The sequence below is a fragment of the Empidonax traillii genome, unplaced genomic scaffold (assembly GCF_003031625.1).
Source record: "Empidonax traillii isolate 1590-97213 ecotype Southwest subspecies unplaced genomic scaffold, ASM303162v1 scaffold2052:size41041, whole genome shotgun sequence".
Taxonomy (NCBI): Eukaryota; Metazoa; Chordata; class Aves; order Passeriformes; family Tyrannidae; genus Empidonax; species Empidonax traillii.
Genome location: NW_020957245.1, coordinates 2,805 through 29,472, shown reverse-complemented (window position 1 = coordinate 29,472; position 26,668 = coordinate 2,805). Strand labels below are relative to the sequence as shown.

Genomic DNA, 26,668 nt, shown 5'->3' with positions numbered 1-26,668 from the left:
GGTCACAGCTCTTTATTTGCAGGAAGATAAACTGCTCCTCTGTCTGTACAATCTCTCCTTAAATACTTGGCAACCCTTAAAAAAATAAAAAAAAAGAAAAACAAAAACAAACTTGGAGGAGGGGGGAACCAACCCAAAAACAAACCCAGAAAGGAACAGTGTAGGGCTACAACATCCAAACAGTGAATAAATAACCCCCCGGGCAGAGGGGGGGGACACGGCTGCTGGGATGGCCCCGACCCTCCAGGTCCTCACTCCCTTCTCCCGACGGCAGGAGCAGAGTCCGGCGGGGCCGGGGGGGGGGCACAGATCCCCCTCCCTGCCCTCCCCCCGGCCCTAATTGGCCGGCTCGGCCGTGGTGGTGCTGCCGGTGGCGTTCTTGGCGGTTTTGCAGCAGAAGTACTGGTTCCAGATCTGCAGGAAGGCTGTCCGGAACTTCTTGATGCGGAAGGCGTAGACGATGGGGTTCATGGCCGAGTTGCCGTGGGTGAGGAAGATGGCGATGTAGGTGAGGATGTGGGGGGTCTCGCAGGACGGGCAGAACAGGGTGATGCAGTTGAGGACGTGCAGGGGGAGCCAGCTGAGGGCGAAGAGGAACAGGACCAGCGCCAGGGACTTGGCGATTTTCAGCTCCTTCCCGTAGTACTTCTGGGGGTCGTTGGAGCTGGACGAGACCTTCTTGTTGAGCTGCTTGCGGATGAGGTTGAAGACCTCCAGGTAGATGAGCAGCATGAGCAGCAGGGGGGGCAGGACCCACACGAAGAAGTTGAAGTACACCATGTACTCCATGCTGATCACTGTCTCGAACTGGCACGTGATGACGAACTCCTGGCTGGCGTTGGGCTCCTGAGTCCTCCTCATCTTGTTCAGGTTGTTCCAGCCGAACATGGGGGTGAGTCCCACCAGCAGGGACACGATCCAGCAGCAGGCGATGGCCACGGCCGCCCGCCGGGGCGTCACCACGCTCTTGTACCTGGGGGGGCACAAGAGGCACAGGGGGGAGCTCAACACCTGCCAGGCTCGTCCCCCACCTCTCAAAATCACGTCTCGATCAGAGCTGAACCGAAACCAGGGGGATCCTGCACAGGAACCTCGTGTAGATGGGAAGTTTGGGGAAGTTCAGTGGGTCTGGTCTGAGGGATCTGGGGTTCTGGAGGTACAGCTGGGATGTCCCTGTGCAGGTTCCCAGAGTGCTGCACACGGATTGCTGGGTGACCTGTGAGCAGCTCAAAGCCCACAACCCAACCTACCCATCCTTCCAAAGGTTAATGTCTGGGGATTTGCAGCTGTGGGAATGGGGGTGATTCCCCTCAGTTCACACCATCCTGGGGGGCTGCATTTCCAAGGCTTGCACTCCAACATCTCAACTCCCTCCCATCTCCACGGGTTGCTCCAGGTGGGGTGGCAGTGCCCGTGCTGGGCTGGAGGGATGCCCCTCACCCCTCCCCTGGCAACCAGTAACGGCCTGCTCTGATAGCTCTGTCCACAAACCGATTTCCCTGGGATGGGTAGAGACCCCAGACACACTCCTGGAGCTCAGGGGGTTGATGCCACATCAGGAAATGCTTCAGGAACCTGGAGGGGGCCTGCTGGGTGTCCTCCCCCACCCCCTGGAGGGGTCTGTGTGCACTGCCAGCTCAGCTCCATCCCAGCCCCTCCAGCCAGAGCTGCAGGGCTCCCTGTCCTCCCAGCCCAGCCCAGCCTGCAGCTCCTGCCCTGGACCATTCCAGGCTGCCAGGGGAGGAAATCGCTGCCAAAGCACCTCCTGGGAGCCAGGAGGACGGGGGGAGGGTCTGGGGTGCTGATGGAGCCCCGGGGAAGATTCTGGGCACAGCCTGTTCCATTTCCATCCCTAATGGAGGTGGCCCATCCACAAACCCTCTTTCCTCGTGGGCTGGTGCCAAGGCTGAGGAGGAGGAGGAGGAGGAGCAGGAGAGCACTCCAGGTCTGGGCTCATCTCCCCAGAGCTCTCCAAGCGGGAAGTAGAGTCTGCTCCATTGATTTTCCTGCCTGGCCCTCGGAAAAGCTTCTCCTTGGAGGCTCAGAAGGTTCTCAGCCCCGGAGTTGTTGCTTTTCCCTGGAGGGGACTGAACAAAGACCACTTTCCTGGCTGTTTGCTGGGTCTGTCAGTGCTGCTGGTGTTTGACCTGGACCACGTGGAGCTGGGTGGCAAATCCTGGTCCTGGAAAAAGGTTTCCTTTTTGGAAAAGGAAATGGTGGGAAACGGAGCATTTGGGGGCTTTTAAATATCTCTGAGGACCCCAAACCAGTCCCTTTCCCCTTCTCAGGACCCTTCTCAGGGCAAGGCATCAGGGTGGGAGCAGGGAGGGGCTCAGGGTGGAGGAGGGGACATCAGTCCTCAGGAGTCCAAAGGGTCCAGAGCCACCAGTCCCCCCAGCAGCTTCCCTGAGTGAACCTTCTCTACCCTGGGAAAAGGTTCCCATCATGCTGGTGGCAGCCAGGTCCTGTGGGAAGGAGGTGACAACGTGGGCAGCCATTTCCTCTGAGAGCCAAGGCTGCAGTCAGAGGGTGATTTATTCCTTGTGGGGAGCAGAGAGGGCAGGAGACCCTGAGAAAGGCTCTGGGCAGGGCAGGAGACCCTGAGAAAGGCTCTGGGCAGGGCTGGGGCACGGGGAGGGCAGGGCGGGTGGGAGAGAACTGGGACTGTGGGACAAGGGAAGGGGAGGAGGGGGCCCCACGGGAGGGGGGTGGCACAGGGATGTCAGAGGCTCCCGTGGGACTCTGTGCTGGCCTGTGCACCCCGTGTCACCCAGAACAGGTCTTGGGGGGCTGGTGTGCCCTGGCACCTGTGACATCCCCCTCCCACCCCCCAGGCTGGAGCAGCTCAGGGAGGGGGGGACAAGAGTGGAAATAACAGCCCTGTCCCCCATCCCAGCTCCTCCCGGCAGTCCCTGTGAGCTGTGTCCCATCTCCCCACTCCTGGGGCTTCCCAGAATCTCCTGCTGATTTTGTTGGACCTGCTCCCCCACCCTGCCCTGCAGAGCGGTGGGAGAGCCACCATGAGGGACACAAAGTGCTGAGCAGCCACAGGGCCAGCACAGCCCCAAACACCCTCCCAGGGCTTGCAGGCACCCCCAGAGCACCCAACCCTTCTCCCCCGGGTGGGAGCACCGAGTCCCCACTGTCACCTGTGAACCAGGAGCAGAGGGGTGGGGAACAGCTGCAGGGGGACAATCCCGGCCCCCCAGAGCTCCAGAACATCCTGAGCTGTGCAGATGGATGTGGGGGCAGCTGTGGAGGGTGTGCAGACCACGGGGGGACAGCTCATGGGGTCCAGAGGGGTGAAACAGAGAGCACACCCTGCCAGGGGCTCCTCCACCTCCCACCTCCTCACAGCACCTCTGTCCTCCTTAGGGCACATCCGTCCTTCTCACTGCACAGTCATCCTTTCCTAAGACACATCCATCCCTTACCTGCATCCACCCACCCACCCCCTCTCTGCTGGACATCTCTGCCTCACGTGGATGCTCCCACCTTGTTGCACGTCCATCCCTGCTCCTCCTTGCACACCCAGCCCTCTGCTCTGGTCCAGACCCATCCCTGCTGGGGGTGAACAGGAGGAGGAAGAGGATTTTAAAAGGTGGAAAGAAACAACTTCTGGCGATGTGGGCCAGACAGTATAAGATAAATAGACTGTCTCTGTTAGATTGTAAGCTTTCTCTCACAGGACAGAGCAGGCTGCTTTTGATTGGACAGTGTCTGGTCAAGGCATCTGGCCTTTCCAATTAAGTACTTAAAAGTTATCTGAAGATTCATGTATTCCCCCTTTTTTGTATCTGTCAATCCCTAGTCCTGACCAATGCCCTGTCCAAGTTTTTGCATACCTTTCCCCTTTTCTAGAACCTTCCTTATCTACACTATAAAAACCTTCTATTTTGTAAAATAAAGTTAGATCAGCCCCTAACAGCCACAGCTGCTATTCTGTGCAACTTGCCTCTTGTCTTTTATTATGAGCTCGGCCTGTACTTAATATCTGGGTGAGACAAATTACAACCCTACCAGGTAAGATAAGAGAGACTGCAGCTCAGCTGTGAGAACCCTGCTGGTCTGGGTATGACCCTTTTCCCCAAACCATGTCACATCCCTCTGCCCTGGTCCAGATCCATCCCTCCTCCTCACATACCCATCTCCCTGCTATGGTCCATATCCATCCCCCGTTCTTGAACACCCATGGCTCTGCCCTGATCCATCTCCATCCCTCTGCCCTGATCCATCTCCATCCCTCTGCCCTGATCCATCTCCATCCCTCTGCCCTGATCCATCTCCATCCCTCTGCCCTGATCCATCTCCATCCCCCTGCCCTGATCCATCTCCATCCCCCTGCCCTGATCCATCTCCATCCCCCTGCCCTGATCCATCTCCATCCCTCTGCCCTGATCCATCTCCATCCCCCTGCCCTGATCCATCTCCATCCCTCTGCCCTGATCCATCTCCATCCCTCTGCCCTGATCCATCTCCATCCCTCTGCCCTGATCCAGACCCACCCTCCTTGCCCATGTCCATTTTGCCCCCTCCCTGCCCGTGCCTGGCCCGTCCCACATGGTTTGAGCAGCAGGACCTGCTGTCCCTGCCCCCACCTCACTTTGCCCCCCCAGGTTTGACCGTGGCCCTGCAGGAGCAGCTGAGAACCAGCCTGTCCACCCACCCTCCTCCACGTGGGCACCAAGGTCCCAAAAACACCACGGCTGAACCCAAAAATCCATGGGAAATGGCAGCATTTGGGGCTGGTTTTGCTTCCTTTGCTCCTTCAGGCACCGAGCCCAGAGGAGGCTGCAGGGAAATGGTTCCCTGGGAACCCTCGGGTGCCCCCTGTCCTCACCCACGTGGAGAGGCAAAAGCCGTGAAGTTCCTCCAAGATCCTCCTCTGTCCACCCCACTGGCTCCATCCCTCCCCCAGCTCTGCCCAGGGAGCTCTCCTGGGGCTCACAGGCCCCCTTCAACCACTTTACACCCTATTTTCCCGGGAAGTGTCTGCGGCGAGACTGGACCTGGCACTCGGTTGACGACGTGAGGATCAGTCAGAGGTTGGATCTGATGATCCCAGAGGTCTTTTCCAACCTGAATGATCCTGAGCTTCTGTCAAGGGTGGAAATGCAAGATCCCACCTGATTCCCAACCCCTCGGTACGTGGTGGGGGATTAACAGAGGGGTCGGGGACAGACTTTGCTGTTCCTCTTGTTTTTTCCTTCCATGAAGGAAAAGCCTTTCTCATTTACCTCATTCTGCACTAACATGACAGGGCTGGGGTGGGTCTGGGAGGAAGAAGCTCTAGAAGATGCTGGTAATGGCTCCCAATTAATAAATAATCTCATTATTACCATCAGCATCAGAACAATTAGCAGCATCCTTGCAATTTCATTGCCACTATTATTGTTACTGGCAGCTGCGACTAAACCATCCCTGAGAAGAGTCACCACCATCATCATCCACTTTGGGTTTATTTCCTTTGCCTGGGGGGTTTTCAGCCTGACCATAATTGGTAGATTTTCCTCCACCTCAGTGGTGGTTTTTGCACCATCCCTTCCCCACAAAGAGCACCCCAAGCCCTCAGGAGAAAGGAGGCACAGCCACCATCCACCTCTTTGGTTCCCTGGGGAGATGGGATGGGAAGGAGGTTGGGTTTGGTGCGGAACAAAAATGTATTTGAGGTTTTGGAAAGTAACACAAAGAGGCAAAATAGGAATTATTGATGGTGCTGTTTGTTCCCCAGGGGAAGGGAAGAGGTGATGGGTGGAGGTGGAGGCAGACAAATCGTCCCCAAGGGCAGACAAATTGGTCAGAGCTGAAAGGAGCAGCAGCTCCAGGGAAAGCTGCTGCCTCCTGAGGGGACACTCCAGGACATGCCAGTCAGAGGAGCGAACTCTGAGGCCTCTTTTCTCCAGGAGAACATGGAACCCCAGAGGGGTTTGGGAAGGGATCTTAAAGCTCATCCCATTCCACCCCTGCCCTGGGCAGGGACACCTTCCACTAGCCCAGTTTGCTCCAAGTTGATCCAACCTGGCCTTGGACACTTCCAGGGCTGGGGCAGCCACAGCTTCTCTGGGAATTCCATCCCAGCCCCCAGAACCTCACAGGGAAGGATTTCTTCCCAGTATCCCATCCCTCCCTGCCCTCTGGCAGTGGGAAGCCATTCCCCCTCATCCCAGAGAGGGCTGGGAGCTCATTTCCCAACCCTCCCACCCCCAGCCCAATCCAAACCCAGCACTCCCCAAACACCTCTTGTTATGTTTAAAAAAAAAAAAAGCCCCAAAGCTCCCAGGTCTGGTTGGAGTAAAACAGGAGGGTTTTTGGCATTTCTGTGATTATCTTTTTGTGCCCAGGAAATCCTTTCTGTTGTCCAGCCAAGCCAAGATGTGGCTTTGCAGGTCCTCGCTCTGGTGGGTTTTATTGCAGAATTAATTCCCGGGGAATTAATTCACTAATGAAGACAGACCATTGCTAATGAAAAGGAGCTGGAGCCAACAGGGCAGGAGGAGGGGAGGCCAAGCTGACACGAAGTTCATCTGCTCTATGAGCAGCAAGGAACAGCAGCCAGAGCATGTCCTGATCTAATTGGAAAGCTCTGGACAAAAGTGCTTTGATGGCAGAGGGTTTGGGTTTTTGCTCCTTTCCCCTGCCTGGGTCTCCCTGTCAGATCTCGGCGTGTCCTGGAGGCCTCTGGGTGGGAAACTCGGGGCTTGGTGTTCAGAGCTGCTCCAAAATGAGAATCTGGGAAATGTCAAAAAACCCCGGTGTCTGGGCTCTGGGGGGTGTCCCCAGCCCAGGGATTGGGGGTGACCAGGTCCCTGGGCACTCACACGAGGTGGGAGGTGCTGTGTGACAGAGGAACCTCATCACAGATCCTTTGGCACCTCAAACCCTGGGGGAGAAAAGTTTGTTCCTAAGGAGGAATCACAGAATGGTTTGGGCTAAAGGGCCATTAAGATCCCCTGGTTCCAACCCCCTGGCCAGCACAGGGATCCTGCTGCTCCAGTTCACAGGACAGAGGTGGGGCTGGACCCTTGTGTCATGGGACATTCCCCCTGGGAGGTGACACTGAGGTGGCTCTGCCCCCAAAATCACAGAACCACGGAATCCCAGGATGGGTTGGGTTGGAAGGGACCTTAAAGCTCATCCAGTCCCACCCCTGCCCTGGGCAGGGACACCTTCTGCTATCCCAGTCTATCCAACCAGGCCTTGGACACTTCCAGGGCTGGGGCAGCCACAGCTGCTCTGGACAACCTGTGCCAGGGCCTGCCCACCCTCCCAGCCAGGAATTCCTTCCCAGTATCCAGTTTCTTCCCACTATCCCATCTAACCCTGCCCTCTTTGTCCACTCTCTTGCTTTTCCTCTTGTCCTCCTTCCCTTCGGATCTTTGGACCTTCCTTTAGGCACAAACCCCGAAGGTCAAAGTCGTGAGGGCTCCCAAGGCTCTGAGGGTGTGTTGAAAGGTCTGTAAAGGTCCCTCAGCACTGGCAGAAATGTCACTTGGCACAAGGTCCTCCCGCATGGTTTGAGTCTCATCTCTCTGTCCTCGTCCCTCCCCTGTGACATTTGGGAGCTGTGTGGCCTTTTTGGGGTCAAACACCAACCACACTCAGCCCTTCAACACCCTTCCCACAACCACCAGTGGGGGACCCACAGTGCCCAGCACACCTTGAGCTGCTGGGTGGCCCTTCCCACCCTCCAGGGTCACCCTGGGAACTCTCAGGGGGTGGGGGGTACAGGTGGTGTCGATGGCACAGCCACGGCAGGGACGTGAGGAATCCTCTCCCGGGCAGGGGGTGCCCCCACCACGGCAGGACGTCGCTCTCAGGCCACAGCACTTCCATGGTTTTCCACCTGGGAAGGAACTGGGTTTGTGGCCACTGGTGAGGGTGTCACCACGTGAGGCGTGGCCTTGGGAGGGACAGATGTCACCCAACGGCAGCCAGAGCTGGCACCCAGATGGAGCTCCCTGTGAATTGTTCCCACGAGTGCTCGGAATGCAGGAGACTGGCCCTACCAGTACCTCCTCTGGGGTGCATGGGGGGTTGTCCTGATCCCAAAATCCCAGATTTGTTGCTTGTCAAATGCCACCTGGCAAGTCAAGATGTAAAGGACTGGCTCAGCCTTTCAGGTGAGCCAGAAGAGCTCGTCCACCAAGAACGGGAGCCCTGCACCAAAGTACTGCTGTGCACAGTCCTGCCAGCCTGTCCTACCACAGACACCCTTCCTGGTGCTCCAGAGGGACCAGGAACACCCCAGGTGTCCCGTGTATGTCCCCTCCAAGCATCTCTGCCTGGCTGATCTTCAAGAAGTCGGAGCTGTGGGAGAAACCCGAGGAGCCCCAGCAGACCCCCAGGATGAGAGGGGACAGAGAACACAGGCCAGGGGGGCTGTGGTGAGGAATCCTGCCCTCAGATCTTGAGGAACTGATTTTTTTTTAGGAGCCGAGGAGGAAAATCTCTTCCTGGTCCCTCCCCTGTGTCTGCTTGGTTTTACCATCCTGAAATGCAGGAATCATTCTGCAACAAGCAGTAAGACCACTGGACGTCTCTAATAATTTCCAACAGCCACTAATTCTCTAATGGATGAGGGAGAGGGTGACTGTGAGGATTGTGAGGACAGAAATTCACCTTGCCAGCATTGCCTGGGCCCCACACAGAGACAGGACACCCCCAGGGCTCTGGTGAGAGCTTCTTTCTGCTGTGGGAGAAGCTGGAGTTGGCCACAGCTCCACTGAGTGACAGGAGAATGGCACAAAAGGGGGGGTCTGTGGTTTGGGATTTCTCAGAGAGGGTTGTGAAGGGACCTGGACCTCAGACAGGGCCTGGGGAGGTGCTGCTACCCTGGGGTGGGTTCAGCCTTGCTGTGGGTTCAGCCTGCCCTGCCCCTCTCCCAGGATCTTGGAGGCATCCTGGGATCCTTGAGATCTTCAGGGGGGTGTGGGCACATCCCAAAGCAGCCCTGGGGACAAAGGACTGAGTTAAATCTTGCCCTGCTGACCGAAGGAGACTTGTCTGATCACCTCTCTGGTCCCTGGGACGTCGGGAGCAGCCACAGCGTCACTCCAGGCTGGAAGAGCTCCCTGCACACCCTCCTGGGGCTGCTCCTGGCTGGAGCCCAGAGTGTCTGTGCCTCTGCTCTCCACAGGCCCTGGCACTGAATCACAGCCTTGGGAACAAACCACTGCCAGGAAGTGCAGAGCCTCTCTCGGGTCCCTCTCCCCTGTTCTCCTCTCAGAGGGGACTGCAGCGACCACGGCAGCTCCACCCTGGTCTGGGACCATCTGCTCCCCCCGGGCCATCCCAGCAGCTCCCACAGCAAGGGAGGCACTCACTGGAGACCCCAGGGAGGAAGGATGGGAAGCCCAAGGATCTCACCCCCTCCCTCCCCCCCGTCCCTCCCTCAGGCTCTGCCCCGGGGGTGGAGACACCTCTGGGGGCCAAGGAAGGTGAAGGAACAAGTGGCAATTCCCCCACTCCGTCCAGCAGCATCCTGCCCCCAGCAGCACCCACGGACCCCCCTGCTCGGGACACTGAGCCCAGGCTGGGCTCGGGCTGCAGCCTGGGGGTAGATCCTGGGGGTGGATCCCGTGGATGGATCCTGGGGGTGGATCCCGTGGATGGATCCCGTGGATGGATCCTGTGGAGGGATCTGTGGGTGGATCCCGTGGGTGGATTCTGGGGGTGGATCCTGCGGATGGATCCCGTGGGTGGATCCCGCGGATGGATCCCGTGGGTGGATCCCGTGGGTGGATCCCGACGGTGGATCCCGACGGTGGATCCCGACGGCTCCCAGGGCTCTGTCCCTGCATGAGCAGCCACTCCCAGCAAGGATCACCCTCCCTGTGCTCAGCCCCTCGGCCCAGACGGGGTGTGGGGGGGATAAACGGGGGGTTGGGGACCCCCAGGGCACCCCAGGCCTGATGGAAACCACAGTTTGATTTGTGCCAATCGACCCCTGACCCCGTGAGACCACCTGGAGCTGTGGCAGCACCGAGGCCACCCCAGGGTGCTGAGGGGGTGGCCGTGCTCCTGTCACCTCCTCTGCCACGTGACAGTCCCAAGGGTGCACCCAGTGCCCCGGTCAGTGGGGCTCAAGTCCCACTGAGCCACGGATTTGTGCCCAGGCAGCCCCAGGGCTCCCTCCCAGCTCCACCACGGGTGGTCACGGCCCTCCAGGACTTTCCTGGACCTCTGGCTTCCCCCAGGGGTGGGAGGGAGATGATTTAACACCCCTGGCAATGGCTGCAAAATCGTGGGACAAGCTGCAGGATCCCAGAACTGGGGGAGAAAATGTGATGTTCTTGTCTTTTGGCTGCTGGTTTGAGGCAGCAGCGATTTGAGCCAGGCAAGGAGTGAGAAGAGCTGCTTTAAAAGACAAAAAAGCACGAGCTGAGACTCTTTTACAGCACCAGGCCCTTGGGAATCAGAACACACAGAGGAGAACACCCTGGTCCCTCAGAGCTGGGGGTGCAGCTGGGAAAGCTGGTTCCTCCCCAAGGGACAGCGTGATGAGCTCCTCAGTGCTACCCCTCTGCAAAAACTCCCGGGGCAATTTCAGTGTCTGAGCTGTTTTGTTGTCAAAAAAATGGGAATTTGCTGTGCAAACGTCTCCTTGGAGAGGAGGAGTGTGGGTCTGAGTCTGAAGTCCATCATCACAGGGATGAGCCCACCTCCCACAGAAGACGATTTCAGGAGGAGCCCCTCAAAACCCACGTGCATCCCTCTCTGGACAGGGTGGAAGGGCTTGGAGCAGCCTGGGCTAGTGGAAGGTGTCCCTGCCCATGGCAGGGGGTGGAATGAGGTGGTCCTGAAGGTCCTTTCCCACCCAAACCCTCCATGATCCCACGACAGGAGCTGTTTCTCACCCAGTGTCGTGGTGGGGACCTCCATGTGCTTGGCCAGGAGTCTCAGCTCCTGTGCCCTGGCCATGCTGGGCCATCCCCCGGGGGGTTTGGCCACCTCCAAGGGCCTCCCACACCAGCCCTGCCCCTGCCCCTGCCCCAGGGTGAGGTGGGAGCTGATTGCCCAGCCTGGCTCAGCAGTGGATCCTGAGGGTGATTGGAGAAGTCAGGGCGAGGCAAAGTACAAAGGAGAAGGGATGAAAGGCAGCTCTGGCAATCTCCAGTGCAGGTCCAGGGCTTGGCTGGATAAAAGCAGCGTTTTTTTCAATTACTGGTTGCATTGTGCCTGGTTTTTTTTCTATGCATTGCATATTTTCTGCTCGTTATGCAAAAGAACCTCTCTGAAACGAGGACTCTGCGAGTCAGCCCTTGGAACTGAGGAGGGAGGGGGAAGAGGGGAGGACAAAGAAAGAGAGAAAGTAGCTCCAGAAACCACTTTAAAATGCCAAATCTGACAAATGTGGCCCTTTGAGAGGTGGAAATGAGGCAGCAGACACGAAGTGCTGGGGTGCCTGTGCTCCCAGAGCCTCTGGGGCTCAAACCCCAGCCCAGAAGATGTCGAGGCTTGGAGGAATCTGCCCGTGCTGGGAGGGAAGTGCCAGCTGAGGCAGTGCCACCCCTGCAGCACCAGGGCAGGAGCCACCAGCACTGCTGCAGCAAAGACCAGGCTGGTCCCAGGGGACACCTCCAGCCACGGGAGCCTGGGAAGCATCCAGAGGCATCAAAAGGCGGGAGCAGAGCAGGGACCCCCTGCAGAAGGAAATCAGGGAGGTCCCGAGAACCTGCTGGTGTTGTGGCATCTGCCTTTGACATCAAGGTCTGCTCCCTGGGTGACAGGCAGGCAGGGGCCTGGAGAGAGGCTCTGCATTAGGAGGCACAAACCCAGCCTGAAGCAGGGCTGAGGTGAGTCTTGATCTCTCCAAGGCAGGAGGACTCCTCAGAAAAAAAGAAGAAAAAGAGATACATCCTAAATTACAGCTGGAACAAGAGATTGGTATCGGCTGCCCTTTAATTTCTTGTTTTCTGCCCTTCTCCTGGCTGACCTGGCTCCTGATCTTGCAGTCAACAACTCAGCTCCTCAGCTTCACTTGTTATTGGACCGGGATCCTCACGGCACAATTTGTCGCTGCAAAGGGAACATTTCCCTCCCTGCACTCAACCCACTTCAAAGATTAAGCACGAAAAAAATTGGCTGGGAAGCTCCCAAAACCAGGGAGGTTGTTTTTTTCTCCACCCCAGTGTCTGAAGGAGAATTAGGAGAGCTGATGAAATCTCCTGTTTCCAAACCCCAGAGGACACAGTAACCCAAAACAACCATCTTCTGTCCAAAGCATATTTCCCTGATTAAAAGATCAATCTCGAGCACAGAGAGCAGCTGGATTAATTGAATTATTTTTGTTTTGCTAATGAGCTGCCTATATGTAGTTTCAATTAGTGAAAATCATTTCAGAAGTGCCAATTTGGGGGTAGGGTTGGATTCCAAACACAACTTCCCACAAAGCCTGAGGAAAAACTCTGTTATTCCCCCCTGCCCAGACCATGAGCAAGGGTGAGGTGAGGATCAGAGGGCACCTGTGTGGAGCCATCAGGTGATTTCTGTTGGGATGAACCTGTACAGTGGATCCATATCTCAGCCAGTCAGATGAAATGCCAAATGGGAAGGGAAGGCTCCAGTTAACACCACAATTAAATGTTCCCTCACCTCAGAGAATCAATCCCTCGCCAGGAAAACAAACAAAAAGTGCAAATGCAAAGCCAACCTGAAGTTTATTTACACTCCATTTGTCTCGTTTAGATTAAAAGATTATTTAATCCCCTGGAGGAGAACTGCTTGCCCTGGCTGGCTGGGAGGAAGCAGCTCAGTGTTTCCATCAGCTGGGGGGGATCTGGGGAATGTCACCAGGCCTGGGGGACACCCCGGGCACCCTCCTGGTTCCTCGGCCTTACGAGGGACAAGGGGCAGAATCGACACCCAGACGGCCAGGCTGGCCAGGCCATGGGGATGAGGGATGCAGGGAATCCATGGAATCCCAGGGCTGGAGCCCTTCTGCTCTGGAGCCAGGCTGGGAGAGCTGGGAATGTTCCCCTGGAGAAGGGAAGGCTCCAGGGACACCTTGGAGCCCCTTCCAGGGCCTGAAGGGGCTCCAGGAGAGCCTCGTCCTTCTGGCCCCAGCCCTGGGCTCCCCCAGGCCCAACCACCCTGTGCTCAGGTGAAAACAGAGCCCCTGGCACTGAGGAGAACGAGGGTTTCACCTCTTCATGTTACAGGGTTTGAAGTCCCTGAGTGTTTGTCACCAGCACAGAAAAGAAAGAGGAGCAGTTTAATCCCCAAGTCTGTGCTAATTCTGTGTCTTGAGGCAGCACTTTCAGCACTGGCCTCTTGGTGTTTTTTGGAGGGGTTGCAGCACCACCCCCTCTGTGAACAGATGGGGGAATGAGTGGCAGAGGGAGCTGTGACATGCCAGGATGGATCAGGCTGGATGAGAAAGCGTCCCTGGTGCCAGGAGCTGCCACTTGCCTGTGCAGGAGGCCAAAATAATCCTGCCTGTCTCTGGGTGCAGGGAGAGAAAGGGCCTGGAGGAGCTGGAGAAGCTGCCCTGGTGATGATGTCCTGGCTTTCTGTGCCCTGGGAGCTGCAAAGGTGTTCTTGTCACCCAGGCAGGGGCTGGCACAGGGGTGTCCCCTCCCTGACTGTCCCTGTGCTCCTGCTGGCACCCAGAGCTCTGTGCCCCACGGTGGTCTGTGGGGAGCACAGAGGGGGATGGAGAGGAGGACAAGGGAAAGGGGCTGGGGGAGGGATCCCCCTTCCTCCTCCAGCTCCTGTTTGGGATCAGAGACTTTGGTTCTCAACAAAACCCCCCCAGTCCACCCTGGACCTGCTCCCTGTGCTTCCCTGCTCAGTGCCAGGGGGAAAGGAAGGGAGGGGGGAAAGGATGGGAAGGGCAGTGAGGGACGGGGGGAGGGTGCAGAGAGGGAGGTGCTGGTCCCACAGTGCAGTGAAGGGCAAACTCAGATGCTGCAAAGCTTTCCAGGACTGTTCCGGGCCTGCTCCTGATCCTGCCCTGCTCTGCCCAACATCAACAAACACAGCCCTTCCATCCCCAGCTGGCCCTCAGCCCACGAGACTCTCTGGGAAGGGGGATCTCAACCCTTTGGGGCTATTTCATCCTGCCTTGCTGGTGGCACCACCAGTGACATCTCCTCACCCCCTGGGGGATGGGGGGCTGTTCTGGGGCTGGGGCTGGCAGGGCAGGGCTGCACTGGCACTGCCAGGGCTGCCCAGCTCATTGCTATTCTCAGGATGCCCCTCTGGCTCTGGGGATGTTTTGTGGCCTCCCTGGAGAGCATCAATTGCTCTTTCTTACCTCAGGACATCCCACACAAGAGCCACGCTGGCAGCTGGGCTGCCACATTGCCAGAGCAGCCTCTCCCTGCCAGGGCCCTGCCAGCCCCTGGGACACCGGCCTTCCCATTCCATGGGCCAGAAAGTCCAGGATGAGACGTGTCCCAGCAGGATCGTCCCCCTGGGGTGTCCCCTCCCAGCCCAGAGCAGACCCCAGGCTGGGCTCTGGCTCCCGAGCCCATCCCTACTGTTTTGACAGGACCCCTGTGGACAGTCAGTCATTTATGCCCAGGATAAACCAGTGCTGTTCATCCCAGCTCAGCTGTGCTGGCTGGCACTGCCCCAGGTTCTGAGATGGTGCTGCTGTCCCCAAGAGGACGGGTCTCCCAAGCTGTCCCTGTCCCTGTCCCTCCCAGGAGTCTCCACACTCCCTGTCCTGCTGCCTGCAGGGACCACAACTCCCCTGCTTTGTGTCTGGGCTCCCCTCACACCTCCTGGCAGGACCTGCAGGGTTTTTCCCTGTCCTTCTCCCAGACAGTTTCCCTTCCAGCCCATCGGTTCCCCCCTGCCCTGCAGTGACTCTGCTGTGTGTCACAAACAAACTCATCTCCCAGGTTATTTCACCCCGGTGCCTCCCACGTTTTCCTCCTTTTTTCCCAACCTTCTTTGTGCTGCCATGACCTTTCCATCCCCCCCTGCCCCCCCAGAGCACAGACCTGCCCGTGCCCCTTGGATGAGCCATCCCTGCCCTCTGTCAGGCTGATTCCCTTTGGAAGCAGCTCCGTGGCTCCCACCCCTGATCTTCCTGCCCTGGAGGCCCAGGGACCTGCAGGTGTCCCCTCAGAGCAGTCCCCGTGGCCAGCAGCCCCTCCTGCCGGGTACCAGCTGCTCTAGGATGTCCCACGCAGGGGATCTGGTGGAGTGTGGCCTCGCTGGCTGCAAACTGTCCCTCCAGGTCAGAGTTTGGGCTCGGTCCCTGCTGCCTCCCACCCGAGTTCAGGGCCAAACACCCCCTTTCTGGGCAGCAGAGCCGAGCTGGCAATTTGGAGACACCCCTAAGCCTCTTCCAACTCCATGAATGGGCTAAAAACCGCCCTGGGATGGACTCTGGGGTGCAAACGGAGCCGAGGGTGGCTCAGGGGTGGTGGCCACGTGGCACAGGTCCCACCAGAGCCAGATACACACCAAGGGCTGGGCAGTGACAGGGAGACCAGCCCGGGGCTCCAGAGCCGGTCCCTGGGAAGGGCTCCGTGTCAAGAGCAATGTCTGATCCCTCTGCACCCCTAGAGCAGTGTCTGAGCCCCTCTGCACCCCTAGAGCAGTGTCTGAGCCCCTCTGCACCCCCAGAGTGGTGTCTGAGCCCCTCTGCACCCCTAGAGCAGTGTCTGAGCCCCTCTGCACCCCTAGAGCAGTGTCTGAGCCCCTCTGCACCCCCAGAGTGGTGTCTGATCTCTCCTGCACCCCAGGCAGGACCCCCCGAGTCCCTGATTTGTGCTCCATGCCCTGCTCTGGCTGAGGTGGGGCAGGGGTGGGGCAGTCTCTGCACAGCCCAGGTGATGGTGACACCTCCCCTGGATGGAGTCACAGCTCAGGGGTGGGGAAAGCCCCCCATCAAAGGGCTCCTGCAGCCCCTGCTGGGGCACAGACAACGGTGAGCTGGTCCTGACTCAGCCCCACTCCCTGCCTGCAGGGCCAGGCTGGCACCAGGGCAGCTGAACCAGCAGCTTTTGCTCGGGCAGAGCCTCCCCTGTCGGGTGTTTCCCTGGGCTTGGGGCCAGCAGTGCACAGAGAGAGCCCTTGGAGAGCCCTGGGCGCCCACTCAGAGCTGCATCACCATCCCCTGCACCAACCCAGCGCCCCAGGAAACAGCCAGGAAAGGGGAGAACCATCTCAAGGGGCTCAGGTGGAAGGGTGACAGCCTGGCTGGGTGTCCCCATGTGGGTTTGGGGATCAGTGACAGGCCCTCTGGGGCTGGAGGTACCACCACACCTGACCGACCCTTGGTGGCTGTGGAGCCTTGCTGGGCTCCATCCACCATCTCACCTGCTTTTGGGTCTGCTCTCTGCAGGATGAGGTCATGGGCAGCCACAGAATCCCAGGATCATGGAATGGTTTGGGTTGGAGGGACCTTAAATCCCATCCAGCCCCACCCCAGCCCTGGGCAGGGACACCTCCCACCATCCCAGGCTGCTCCAGCCTGGCCTTGGGCACTTCCAGGGCTGGGGCAGCCACATCTTCTCTGGGAATTCCATCCCAGCCCCTCCACACCCTCCCAGCCAGGAATTCCTTCCCGATATCCCACCTAAATTTCCCCTCCTGCAGTCTGAGCCCGTCACTCCTCCTATCACTGCAACTCCTGGCACTCCTAAGATACACTTCGAGCTTATTCCAACACCCCCAGTGGGCTCCAGAACCATCTGTGAGGTGCAAGAGAGAAATAATCCAGCTCCACTGAACTGCTCCTGCTGGGATTCCCACGGCTGGGATTGGGGACAGCCAGGCTGTCCTGGCACAGCCGTGACCCGAGGCCAGCTCTGCCCAGAGTGGGTTTTCCCAGCACATCTCACCTTCCACCCTCCCCACGCGCCCCAGGCCCTGTCCCTGCCAGCAGGGACACCCTGAGCCAGCTGTGGGGCTGCTCAGTGCCTCAGTTTCCCTGTCTCCAGATGTGCCCCTGCTGGGATTGTGCCTCCAAATCCACCCGGGACGAGTCCCAAGGGGTGACGCTTTACGCAAAAACCAAGAGAGATGGGGAAAACCCCCATGGAAATGCTCCCAGAGCAGGACTTTGGGGAGCAGCAGGGGAAGAGCAACACGAAGGAGCTGTTTTTTCATTCCTGGCCCTGCAGTGCAGCCCTGGCAGATGTGGAGCTGTGCCTGGCACAGATGTGGCCTCGCAGCTAACGGGGTCAGCGCAGATTACCCGGCACGGGAGCCACGTCTTGCCCTGCTGAGATTCACAAGGACCGGGATGAGATGGGATAGCGCTGCTTGGGAAGCTCAGCTGGGTTCTCTCGAGGCCATTCACCTCCCCTTGCCCTTTTAATCCTGAAAATTTGGGAATAACTCCAAATCTCAGCGAGTCCAGAGCGCCCCTGCACGGGATTCACGGCTCTTCCCTTCCCTCCTGAGCGTCCCCCGCCCCTTCCCTCGCTGCACCGCGGGGTGACAGACACCCCGAACCCCAGCGTTTTCCATGACATCCCGGGAGCTGGGAATGCTGCTGCCAGCCCAAGTCTCTTCCCTGCAGCGTCTGGAGCTTTTTGGAGTGACCTGATTTTGTGTCTGTGGCGAAGGTCTCGTGGCGCCGCTGCAGCAGCTGCGAGCGCTCCCGCCGAGCCTAATCCAGACATTCCCTCGCCCAGGGAAGAGCCCTCGCGGCTTTGATCCCTGACTTAGCCGGCTCTCGGCTGCAAATTACCCCGTGGATCAGAGAGTCGGGCTGAAAACCAGCTCACCTGGGTATTTACCAGGTATTTAGCAGGATCTCAGACCAATATAATGTGCTGGCAAATCCCTCCCGAGGCGCGGAGTGTTTCGGGGATACTGGAATTCAATTCCTGGTGCTGGACCAGCACATCTCGTCCGTGCACCCGGATCTGGTTGGAGCAGAGCTGGGTGGGAAGCGCCGGCTCTGCCGCAGCACCCACACGCTGAGCTGGTGCACTGTGCTGGAAACTGCGGCTGGGAAACAGCCTGGAGTCTCCACAAACCTCCCTGGACTGGGAGTTGAGTCCTGCCTTTTAATCTCCAGCCTTGGTTCAGATCTGCCTGTTCCCTGCCATGGAGGTCTCCACAGATCACTCTGCCTGGCTAAAAATACACCTGGAGGAGGGCGGCGAGGGAAGAGACGAAAGAAGCGGCTGCAAAGACATGCCAGTCCCCAGAATTACTCCAGGATGGGAAAAATGGGAGTGTTTTCCCTGGAAATGCAACGTGCTTGCACGGGGGAAGGGCCTGTAAGGATGAGTGGCATCCTTTCATTGACGGATGGAGGCTGAAGGAGGAGAGATGAGCTCCTGGCGTGAGAGCAGCTCCCCGAGCTCTGAGTCACCTGGACACGCTTGAAAATCCTCCAGGCTTTAAAACAGGCCTTGGGAGAGCCTTGCTGGGTTTGTTCCCCGGCCTGGCTGGGCAGGATCTCTCACCACTGCCCTCACTGAGCACCTGCCAGGGTGGCTGGAGACACCTCCCGTCACGTGTGTCCGTGTGGGGACACGTGAAACCCACCCCTGCCTGTCCTTCTCTTGGTTTCATCCCGGTGCTCTGGATTGAAAACCCTGTGAGGGCCTGAAAAATTGCTTTTGTGGTTTGATATTCCCACTTCCCAGGGGATTGGCCCCAGGGATCAGCTCCCACAGGCACTGGGACCCTCCCCAGCTCCACCTGTGGGGTCACCCTGAGCCGGCCATGGGGCTGCTCTGTGTCCCACCTTCCCTGTCTGCAGATGTGCAGATGTGTCCTCTGCCCTTGCTGGGGACCTGCCTTCAAATTTACTGGGGATTCATCATCAGGGGTTGGTGCTTTGTCCTGAAAATCAGGAGAAAGGGGGGAAAAACCCCAATGAAAATATTCCTCAGATCCCAAGTGCCCAGGGAGATTTCCTGGCACTTTAGTGGACAAGTGGAAAGATGGAAAGTTGTCCCACAGGCCTTTGGGTTTTTTGGTGCCTGGGAATTTGGGCCAAAGCAGAGTCTCATCCCAACGTCCTCCCATGGCAGGGGGTGCCTGCTGAGCCCTGTCATGAAATGCTGGAGGAATCATGGAATTCCAGGATGGTTTGGGTGGGAAGGGACCTTCAAACTCATCTCATTCCACCCCCTGCCACAGACAGGGACACCTTCCACTAGCCCAGGTTGCTCCAGGCCCATCCAGCCTGGCCTGGGACACTCCAGGGATGGGGCAGCTTCTCTGGGACACCTGAAAGGGGGAAAAGCCCTCTGGGATGTGTGTCCTGCTCCACAGCCCAGCTGGCTGAGGGGAAAGAGCCTTCCCAGGTCTGCTGTGACCCAGCCCCAGCTGGCCCCACGCCTGAGGCCCTTGGCAGGGCTGGAGAGAAGGGCAAAGAGCATCTGCAATCCCGGCAGGAGCCTGAAAACAGGGAGTCCAGCAGGGAAAAGCTTCCACTGCCACGTCCATCCAAGAGCTCCCAGGCCACCTGCCTGTCCCCCTCCCCTCCTGCCTTGCAGGGAATGCAGGGCAGGGCCCAGGATGCTCCTGCTTTCCCTGAGCTCCGGGAATGCCAGCCCTGTCACAGCCTGCCCTACCCTGAGCCTGCCCTCTGCTGCCCCCCAGCCTCCTGTCCCCCTGATTCCCAGGGATTTCCAGCCCATCCTGGCCTGGTTTCCATGGCTCTGCAGCCTCAGGTAAGTATTCCAAACCCTCAGCATCAGGAAATGCAGCTCACCCTGGGGGGATGATCCCTGGGATGCCACAGGGTGGGAGGGGGGACCCCAAAGTTGGAGTTTGGACATAGAGGGTGGGAGACCTTGCTGTGGAGTGAGAGACCCCATAAATGAGGCAAACCAGCAAATTTCTGCAGGTTTTCTCTTCCTGGCACACGTTTCAAAGGGTTTGGGGTGAGGAACCCAAAGGACACCCCAAGACAGGCCTGGGGGTGCATCCACACACCCAGCAGCGCTAGCCAAGGGGCTGTTTGGTGCAGCCCAAGGACACCACCCCCCTCTGCCGCAGCCCAAAACACATCCCAGAGCACAGATGGACCCCCAGGACAGCAGAGGGTGGTGACAAAGGAGCTCAACGTCTGTCCTAAACATCCCCCGGCAAAGTCTCCTCCAGCATCCTGCGGGTTCCTGCCTGGTGGGGATGCTGAGGGGGCAGTTCCTGCCTGCAGGGGATGCTGAGGGGCCGGTTCCTGCCGGACCCCCCAGTCGGCTCCTTCCCCTCCCTTTGAACTCGTTTCATCTCCCCCAGCCGCGGCTGCCAGAGGGAAGTTTGGTCTGGGCTGGGGGGACCCCGCTGGGCCCGGCTGGGGTGGGGGGCAGGATGGGGGTCCTGCCCTGTCGCCGGCGCAGAGGAAGGATGTGAGAGGGGAGGTGGGAGCGGTGGGGGAGGCAGCAGAGCTATTTTAGGTGGTTTGCAGCTGTTTAGGGCAGCCCCTGTGTGGTTGGGGAGGGGGTACCCTCTGCTCCAGCCTGCTCAGCCCAAACAATGCTCTTGCATCCCCCGTGGTCAAGGAAAGACATCCTGGGAGGAGGCAGCACTGATCAGACCCCAGGAGCCAGCAGGGGAGATATTCAGAGGTTGGGGCAGAGGGATTTGGGTTTGTTGGGATATCCTGGTTCCCCCACCTTGCTGGGTGTGTGCTGAGTGGGGCAGGGGGTGCAGAGGAAGGAGGTGCCACCTCAGAGCCAAACAAAACAGAAAAAAAAAAACCCAAACCGGGATTTTTCTCTCTGTCTGAGTAAATCTGCCTCTCCCTTGCACGGGCAGCTGACACTGCTCTGGGCTTCTGTGCCACGGAGGATCCCGAGGCAGAGCGTTGGGTGCTGCTTTGGCATCTCCCACTGCCATCCTGGGACTCCCCAGGGGCTCAGGGCACCGTTTGCTGCCAGGAAATCCCCACCCCGGGGCCACAGAGCTCCCGGTGTCCCCCCGGGGCTCAGCTCTGGCACTGAGATGGTCCAGGGGTTTGCTGGAAGAAGGATCAGACCTGCAGGCTGTCCCCCAAGGGTTGGGATGTCCCTGGGGAGCCTGGAGCTGGCTTTGATGCACTGTGTTCCCCGTCCCTGCCAGGCTGCACTCCCAGTCTGATTGAACGGAAAGGCTGGAAAAGCCCTGAGGTGAATTTGCTTCTCCCCCCAGCCGAGAGTCCCTCTGGCTTCTCTCCCCCCAGCTGGGGACGTGACAGGGACATGGAAACCCTCAGAGAGCCCTTCAGGACACCCGAAATGCACGTGGGGGACCCTGGAGTGGGGCTGGCATTTGGGAGGGGCTCGGAGCAGGGATTCCTGGAGCCCCTCTCCTGCTGCTCCCAGGCCCTGGCAGCTGCCTGTGGGAAATTCCCTGCTGGAAATGGTTTCCCACTGCCAGAGGGCAGGGAGAGATGGGATATTGGGAAGGGATTCTTCCCTGGGAGGGTGGTGAGGGGCTTCCCAGAGAAGCTGTGGCTGCCCCAGCCCTGGAAGTGCCCAAGGACAGGTTGGATAAACTTGGAGTAACCTGGGCTGGGGTGTCCCTGCCCATGGAACTGGGTGAGCTTTAGGATCCCTTCCCACCCAAACCATCCTGGGATCCTGTGAGACTCATTCCCCTCTGTCTGAGCCTCCTGTGAGCAGAGAGCAGGTCTGGAAATGTGTGGGATCCCCAGGAATCCCATCCCACAAGACCCCTCAGCCATGTATGGATCACCCTGGCAAACATCCACCTCGTGCCAGGCTTATCTGTGGAATTTCCCTGGCACAGGGACAGGCTGCAGAGTGCACACTGTCCCTGCTCCGTGTCCTGGCTGCCCTAGGGATGGGCCTGAGGCCAAGAATCCCCCTCCTCACCCCCCACCTGCCCGCAAACCTCTCTGGGGTGGCACCCCAATGCTGCAATTCCAGCTGGAAAAATGTTTCCAGTCTCATCTTTCAGCATCCTGCAACAGGGCAGGAGAAACTCGAGGCATTACAGACTCAGGGTATATCCTTTATGGTATTTCCTCTCTTATTTGCTGTATGTAGGGCACAACATCCCCTAAAATCCCTGCATTTCCAACTGCTGGGAATTCATCCAGACACAGAATCAGCAAGGTTGGGAAACACCTCCAAGTGTGCAACCATTAAGATGATGAAGCTGCAAAGCTTTTCAATATTAAAGTGGGCTATGAAAAGACAGAGGAAAATCTCCTGGTGCCAAGTGCTCAGACACAGAATGGGATGATAAAATTCTGGGGGGACACTGCGGGAGAAAAACCCACTTAAACTGCACCCGACATGGGGGCTCCAAGTTAATGTTGCTCCCGGATCAGGACAGGAATCTCCCCAGAAAAGGCCCAGAGAGCAGCAAAGGAGGAAAAGGGGCTGGGATTGGGAGGAAAATGCCAGGCAGTGCTGCTGGAAGTCTGCAGAACTCCCACACCCCACTCAGGGAACGAGAGAGCCCAAAAAAGCCCCGTGAGCAACGACAGGGTGGGAATTGCTTTGGTGACACCAACAGGCTGGGAGACAGGGATTCGTCAGGGTGGGAAAATCACAGGCAGGGAGGAAGTTGGGAACAGTCTGTGAGATCATGTGTGGCGGGGAGGGGGTGGGCAGGAACTGTGGATTTATCCTGCACCCCCCACCCCACACCCCCTCGTCTTACGCTCCTTTCCCAGGCAGCTCCACCGGCTGTGGGGGCAGAAAAACCCCAAAGCAACACATCCCTGGCCTCATCCCGTGGATCCCGTGGATCTGGGAACACTGAGCACTCTAGGGCTGTCAGCTGATCCCCACGCTGGTGTCCCCGTCTCCCAGGGTGGGAAGGCCATTCCTGCCCCATTGGGGCCTGGGCAGCACCAACACAAGGGGTTTGGGTGCCCCTTGGGGGTGTTTGTGCTGATGAAGGGTTGGGGACCCCTCCAGCAAACTGTCTGGGCTGCCACGGGGTCAATGGGATGGCAGCAGTGGGGGTGTGCTGGGCTGGGCTGGGCTGTGTTCCAGCAGTGCTGAGGTGTCCCTGCAGCCCAGGAATGTCCTTGAGCAGAGCAAGGGGGACCAGGGAGAGCAGCTGCTCAGTGAGGGCTGAGCTGGGACACACTGGAGCAGCGCCCAGGCCGGGTGTCATCTCCCCTCCCAGCCCCACTGGCAGCCCCCAGCCCCACTGTGACACTCCCCAGCCCCAGGGGCTGCAGCACAGCCCTGACAGGGCACAAAGGGTTAAATGTCTCCTCCTGGAGCAGCAGAGCTCAAACACGGAGTGTCCCCCTCGCTCACACCCCAAGGTCCTTGCCCTGGGCTTGGAATGGCAGCAGATGGGGGTGATGAGAGGGGGAAAACGGAAAAGAGTCATTTGTGGGGTCTCTCCTGGGTGAGGCTGCCCCAGGAAACGTGCCAGGCTGGCACCTCTTGTCCCTCAGAGCTGTGTCCCACATGTCCATGAGCCAGCAGGTTGTCCCCCCTGGGCTCCTGGGTCCCCATGGTGAGGGAGAACCTGGGCTGGAAGCCAAATCCATGTCCCCTTCCCTGAGCACCACACCAGGGCTCTCCCGAGCGTGGGGACACACTTTGTCCTGGCCGCGGGGGTCCTTGAGGGACTGTGATTCTGCCTGCACACCCAGAACCCCCTGAACCCCCAAAAGAAGCTGCTGGAGGCTCCAGGACCCCCCCCCAGCCCAGCCTGTCCCGGTCGCTGCCGCAGCCAGACGTGTCTGGGACGGCGGAGTGCAAGAAGACCTTTCTCCCAGTGCTTCTCCAAGAGCTTGAGGCACCCCCACACCCTGTTAACCCCCGCAGGGCCGGTCCCGACGCGCCTTCCTACCTGACAGGGATCTTCACCCGCAGGTAGCGATCCACGGCGATGGCCAGGAGCGCCAGGATGGAGCTCTCGGTGAGGATGAGGACGGGACACGCCACCATGAGGCAGCTGTAAAACTCCGTCTGCGGGCCGATGTTGATGATGATGGCCAGCGGGATCACCAGAGCCCCCACGGCCACGTCGGCCACCGCCAGCGACACGATGAAGCAGAAAGTGGCATCTCGCAGTGCCTGGTTCATCTTCACAGCCCAGATGACCAGGATATTGCCCGGCACGGACACCAAGGCGATGAGCACTTCGATGGAGATGTAGGCAGCCTGGAAGGCTGAGATGGGGTGTGCCATGATGCTCCGGTGCCCCCCCGCTCCCGCTGGGGTCCTTCGGTCACCTGCAGATGCACGGGGAGGCTGTGAGGGACTGGCATCGCTGAGTGCGCTGCGAGCGGGATGGAGCCTGGGCGGGGGGTGGCAAAAAACCCTCTCCCGTCTGTGCCGTCCCCTGGGGCTCCGACACCCCCGCGGGGCTCATCCCGCAGCCACCTCCGTCCCGCAGTTACCGCCCTCCCGCAGTCACCTCCGTCCCGCAGCCACCTCCGTCCCGCGCTCACCTTCATCCCGTAGCGCCACCGCTCCCGGCGCTGCGGGAGGAGTGGGACCCCCCGACCAGCCCAGGGAGAGCAGCAGAGCCCCCCGCGCCCGTCGGGTGGCCCTGGGCCCATCTGCTGGACCCCCTCAGAGCTGATGGATCCGCAGCGGTGTCTCCGCTACCCCTCCCGCCTGGATCCCCCCCACCTCCCACAGCCGCCCGAGCCCCGAGCCCCGGCCCGCCCGCGCTCGCCCCGACCCCTCTCACCTTGTCCTGCAAGGCCGGGGCTTGTTTCGGGGTGTCCTCACCCCAAAATAGGCAGAGCTGTCCCCCCGCGGGGCGGGGCGGGGCTCATACTGGGGGGCGGCCGGGACGATGCTGCGGGGACCGGGCCGGGGCTGCGCTCGGTGCCCGGTGCCCGGCACCGCTCGGCTCCCGCAGGCGCTGCCCGCTCCCCGCCGGAGCCCGAGCATCACATGGTGCCGCCTTCCAGCGTTTAAAGAGCGACTGACCCGATTCGGGGCTCGCCGGGACCGGGAGGAACCGGGGGAGGGGGGACGGGGGTGGGCGGGCGGAGGCGGTGGCAGGACCGGGAGGGGGCGGGGGAGCAGCGGAGTCTGGCCCAGCCCCGCAGCTCCCGGCACGGCTCGGGCCCCGGCTTTAGCACCGAAACAGGGTCTTGAGGCCGGGTGTGAGCAGAGGATCGGGGCGGGGAGGGGAGGGCGGAGGCAGAACTTGAGCGCGGGGTGGGGGCGGCGAGGACCTGGCCCATCACCCCGGCCGGGGCAGCGCTGCTCGGGGCTCGGGACCCCAGCTCAGACCCGAAGTGCTCGCCAGGGCTCGGGCTGGCAACGTCTCACCCCCAATCACTGCTGGGGTGGGCGGGGGATGAGCCCCAAGGCCTCCTTCCCCTTCCTGGGGCACCCCTGGGTGCTGGGGGGGCTGCACCCCGTGCTGGGAGGGGGAGGCAGCACCCCCCGTGCAGGGGTGTCTGCTGGGGAGGGTCTGTCCAGACAAGGTGTGTGGAGGGATGGCGACCCCAAACTGGTGCCGAGCTTGCACCAGACGCCGTTTAAGGTCCTCAGGGAAGTTTTTGGGAAAAAATGGTCACCCCTGAAGCCCCATTGCCCCATTCCCCAGCCCCACCCCCCCGGGCTGGGCAGCGCAGAGACGGTGGGTGTGGGGGCTCGACCTGACTGATGGAGCTGAACCAGCCAAGCGCTCCAGGGACCCCCAGGAGTGGCCAAGGCACCTGCAAGGCTCATCCTGCACAATTGTCCCCCCAAGGAGCAGGGCTGGTTTATTCGAGTACTGCAGGGACCAGGACCAGCTACGACCTCAGGTGTGGGGCAGAGGGACTCTCCCAACCTCCATCTGCCCCTCTCCCCATCCTTTCTCCCTCCCCTGGTGAGACTCGGGGCTGGAGCTGTCCCCTCCTGCCTCGGTGACAGATGTCCCAACACCTGGATCTGCTCCTTGGGGTTGACTCTCATCCTCTCCTTCACCAGAGCCTACCCACCCCACAGCAGGGGTGAGATCAGCGTGGAACCGCCACAAACCAGGGCTGACTTCCCCATCAGCTGGTGGCCCATGGGCTTCCCCCTCTCGTCCTTGGGCGAGTGCCCAGCCCGGGGCTGGGAGGTCTGAGCATCCCGGGGCCGTCTGGAGACGGTGGCTTTGTGCCAGCTCTGGGCACTGGGCTGTGCAAGTGACGGGCTGAGGAGAGCTTGGCTGGCTCTGAACGATCTGTTTGCGCTGCAGAGAGAAAAATAAACCCAGGCGAGCGGGCTCCTGTAAACACCGAGCTATTTATGGGAGCGTTTGCATCCCGCAGCATCTCCTCACACCTCCCGCACCGCGGGGAGGGAACCGATGCTCCCCCTTCGGCGGAGCCCCTAAATCCAGAGGCGAGGGGCGGAGTGTGTCGGGGGGCTGCTCAGAACGGGGTACTGAGGGGGGGAAAGGGAGTCCCCAAACCCTTCACCCCTCAGCTGCCTGGGGGGTGTCCTTGCAATCAGCGTCTGGCTGGGAGCGGAGCAGGAAAAGCGGCAGGTTCCTCACGGGAGTGCAATGCGGAAGCAAAGGCGGGCAGGGCCCGGCCTAATTGTATGCAAATCTCCCAAACAGAGATTAAAACCACTCCTTTTCCTTTGTGGATTCGCAATTTGTTCTCCCCCACTGGACTCGTGCCCCCGTGCTCCTAATTTTAGAAGAACCTCTAAAAAAAAAAACAACAACCCGGGTCGTGCCAAAAATGAGCTATCGGGTGGGAGCCTGGCAGAGGGGGATCCCAGCTCCTCCATCATCCCAAGCAAAGCATCCCAGGGCTTGGGAAAAGCCTGCAAAGGTCGAGAGTGACCAAATGTTGCAGGTGGTTGAGCAGAGCCTG

General features: G+C 59.6%; 1 protein-coding gene across 1 annotated transcript; it reads right to left on the bottom strand.

Annotated features, from left to right (window-relative positions):
* Window positions 1-303: 303 nt before the first annotated feature.
* ADORA1 (adenosine A1 receptor) lies at window positions 304-24,659 on the bottom strand. Its single transcript, XM_027909318.1, has 3 exons — window positions 24,547-24,659; window positions 23,698-24,082; window positions 304-973 (listed from the first exon to the last, which is right to left on the bottom strand). The coding sequence occupies exons 2-3, from the start codon at window positions 24,036-24,038 to the stop codon at window positions 337-339; spliced, it is 978 nt and encodes a 325-aa protein (XP_027765119.1). The 5' UTR covers window positions 24,039-24,082; window positions 24,547-24,659; the 3' UTR covers window positions 304-336.
* Between the last annotated feature and the right edge of the window lie 2,009 nt (window positions 24,660-26,668).

Coding starts and splice junctions, on each gene's coding strand:
- ADORA1 (XM_027909318.1), bottom strand. CDS start 24,038: ATGGCACACCCCATCTCAGCCTTCCAGGCTGCCTACATCTCCATCGAA. Junction 974..23,697: donor CGGGTGAAGATCCCTGTCAG/GTAGGAAGGCGC, acceptor GTGCCCCCCCAG/GTACAAGAGCGTGGTGACGC.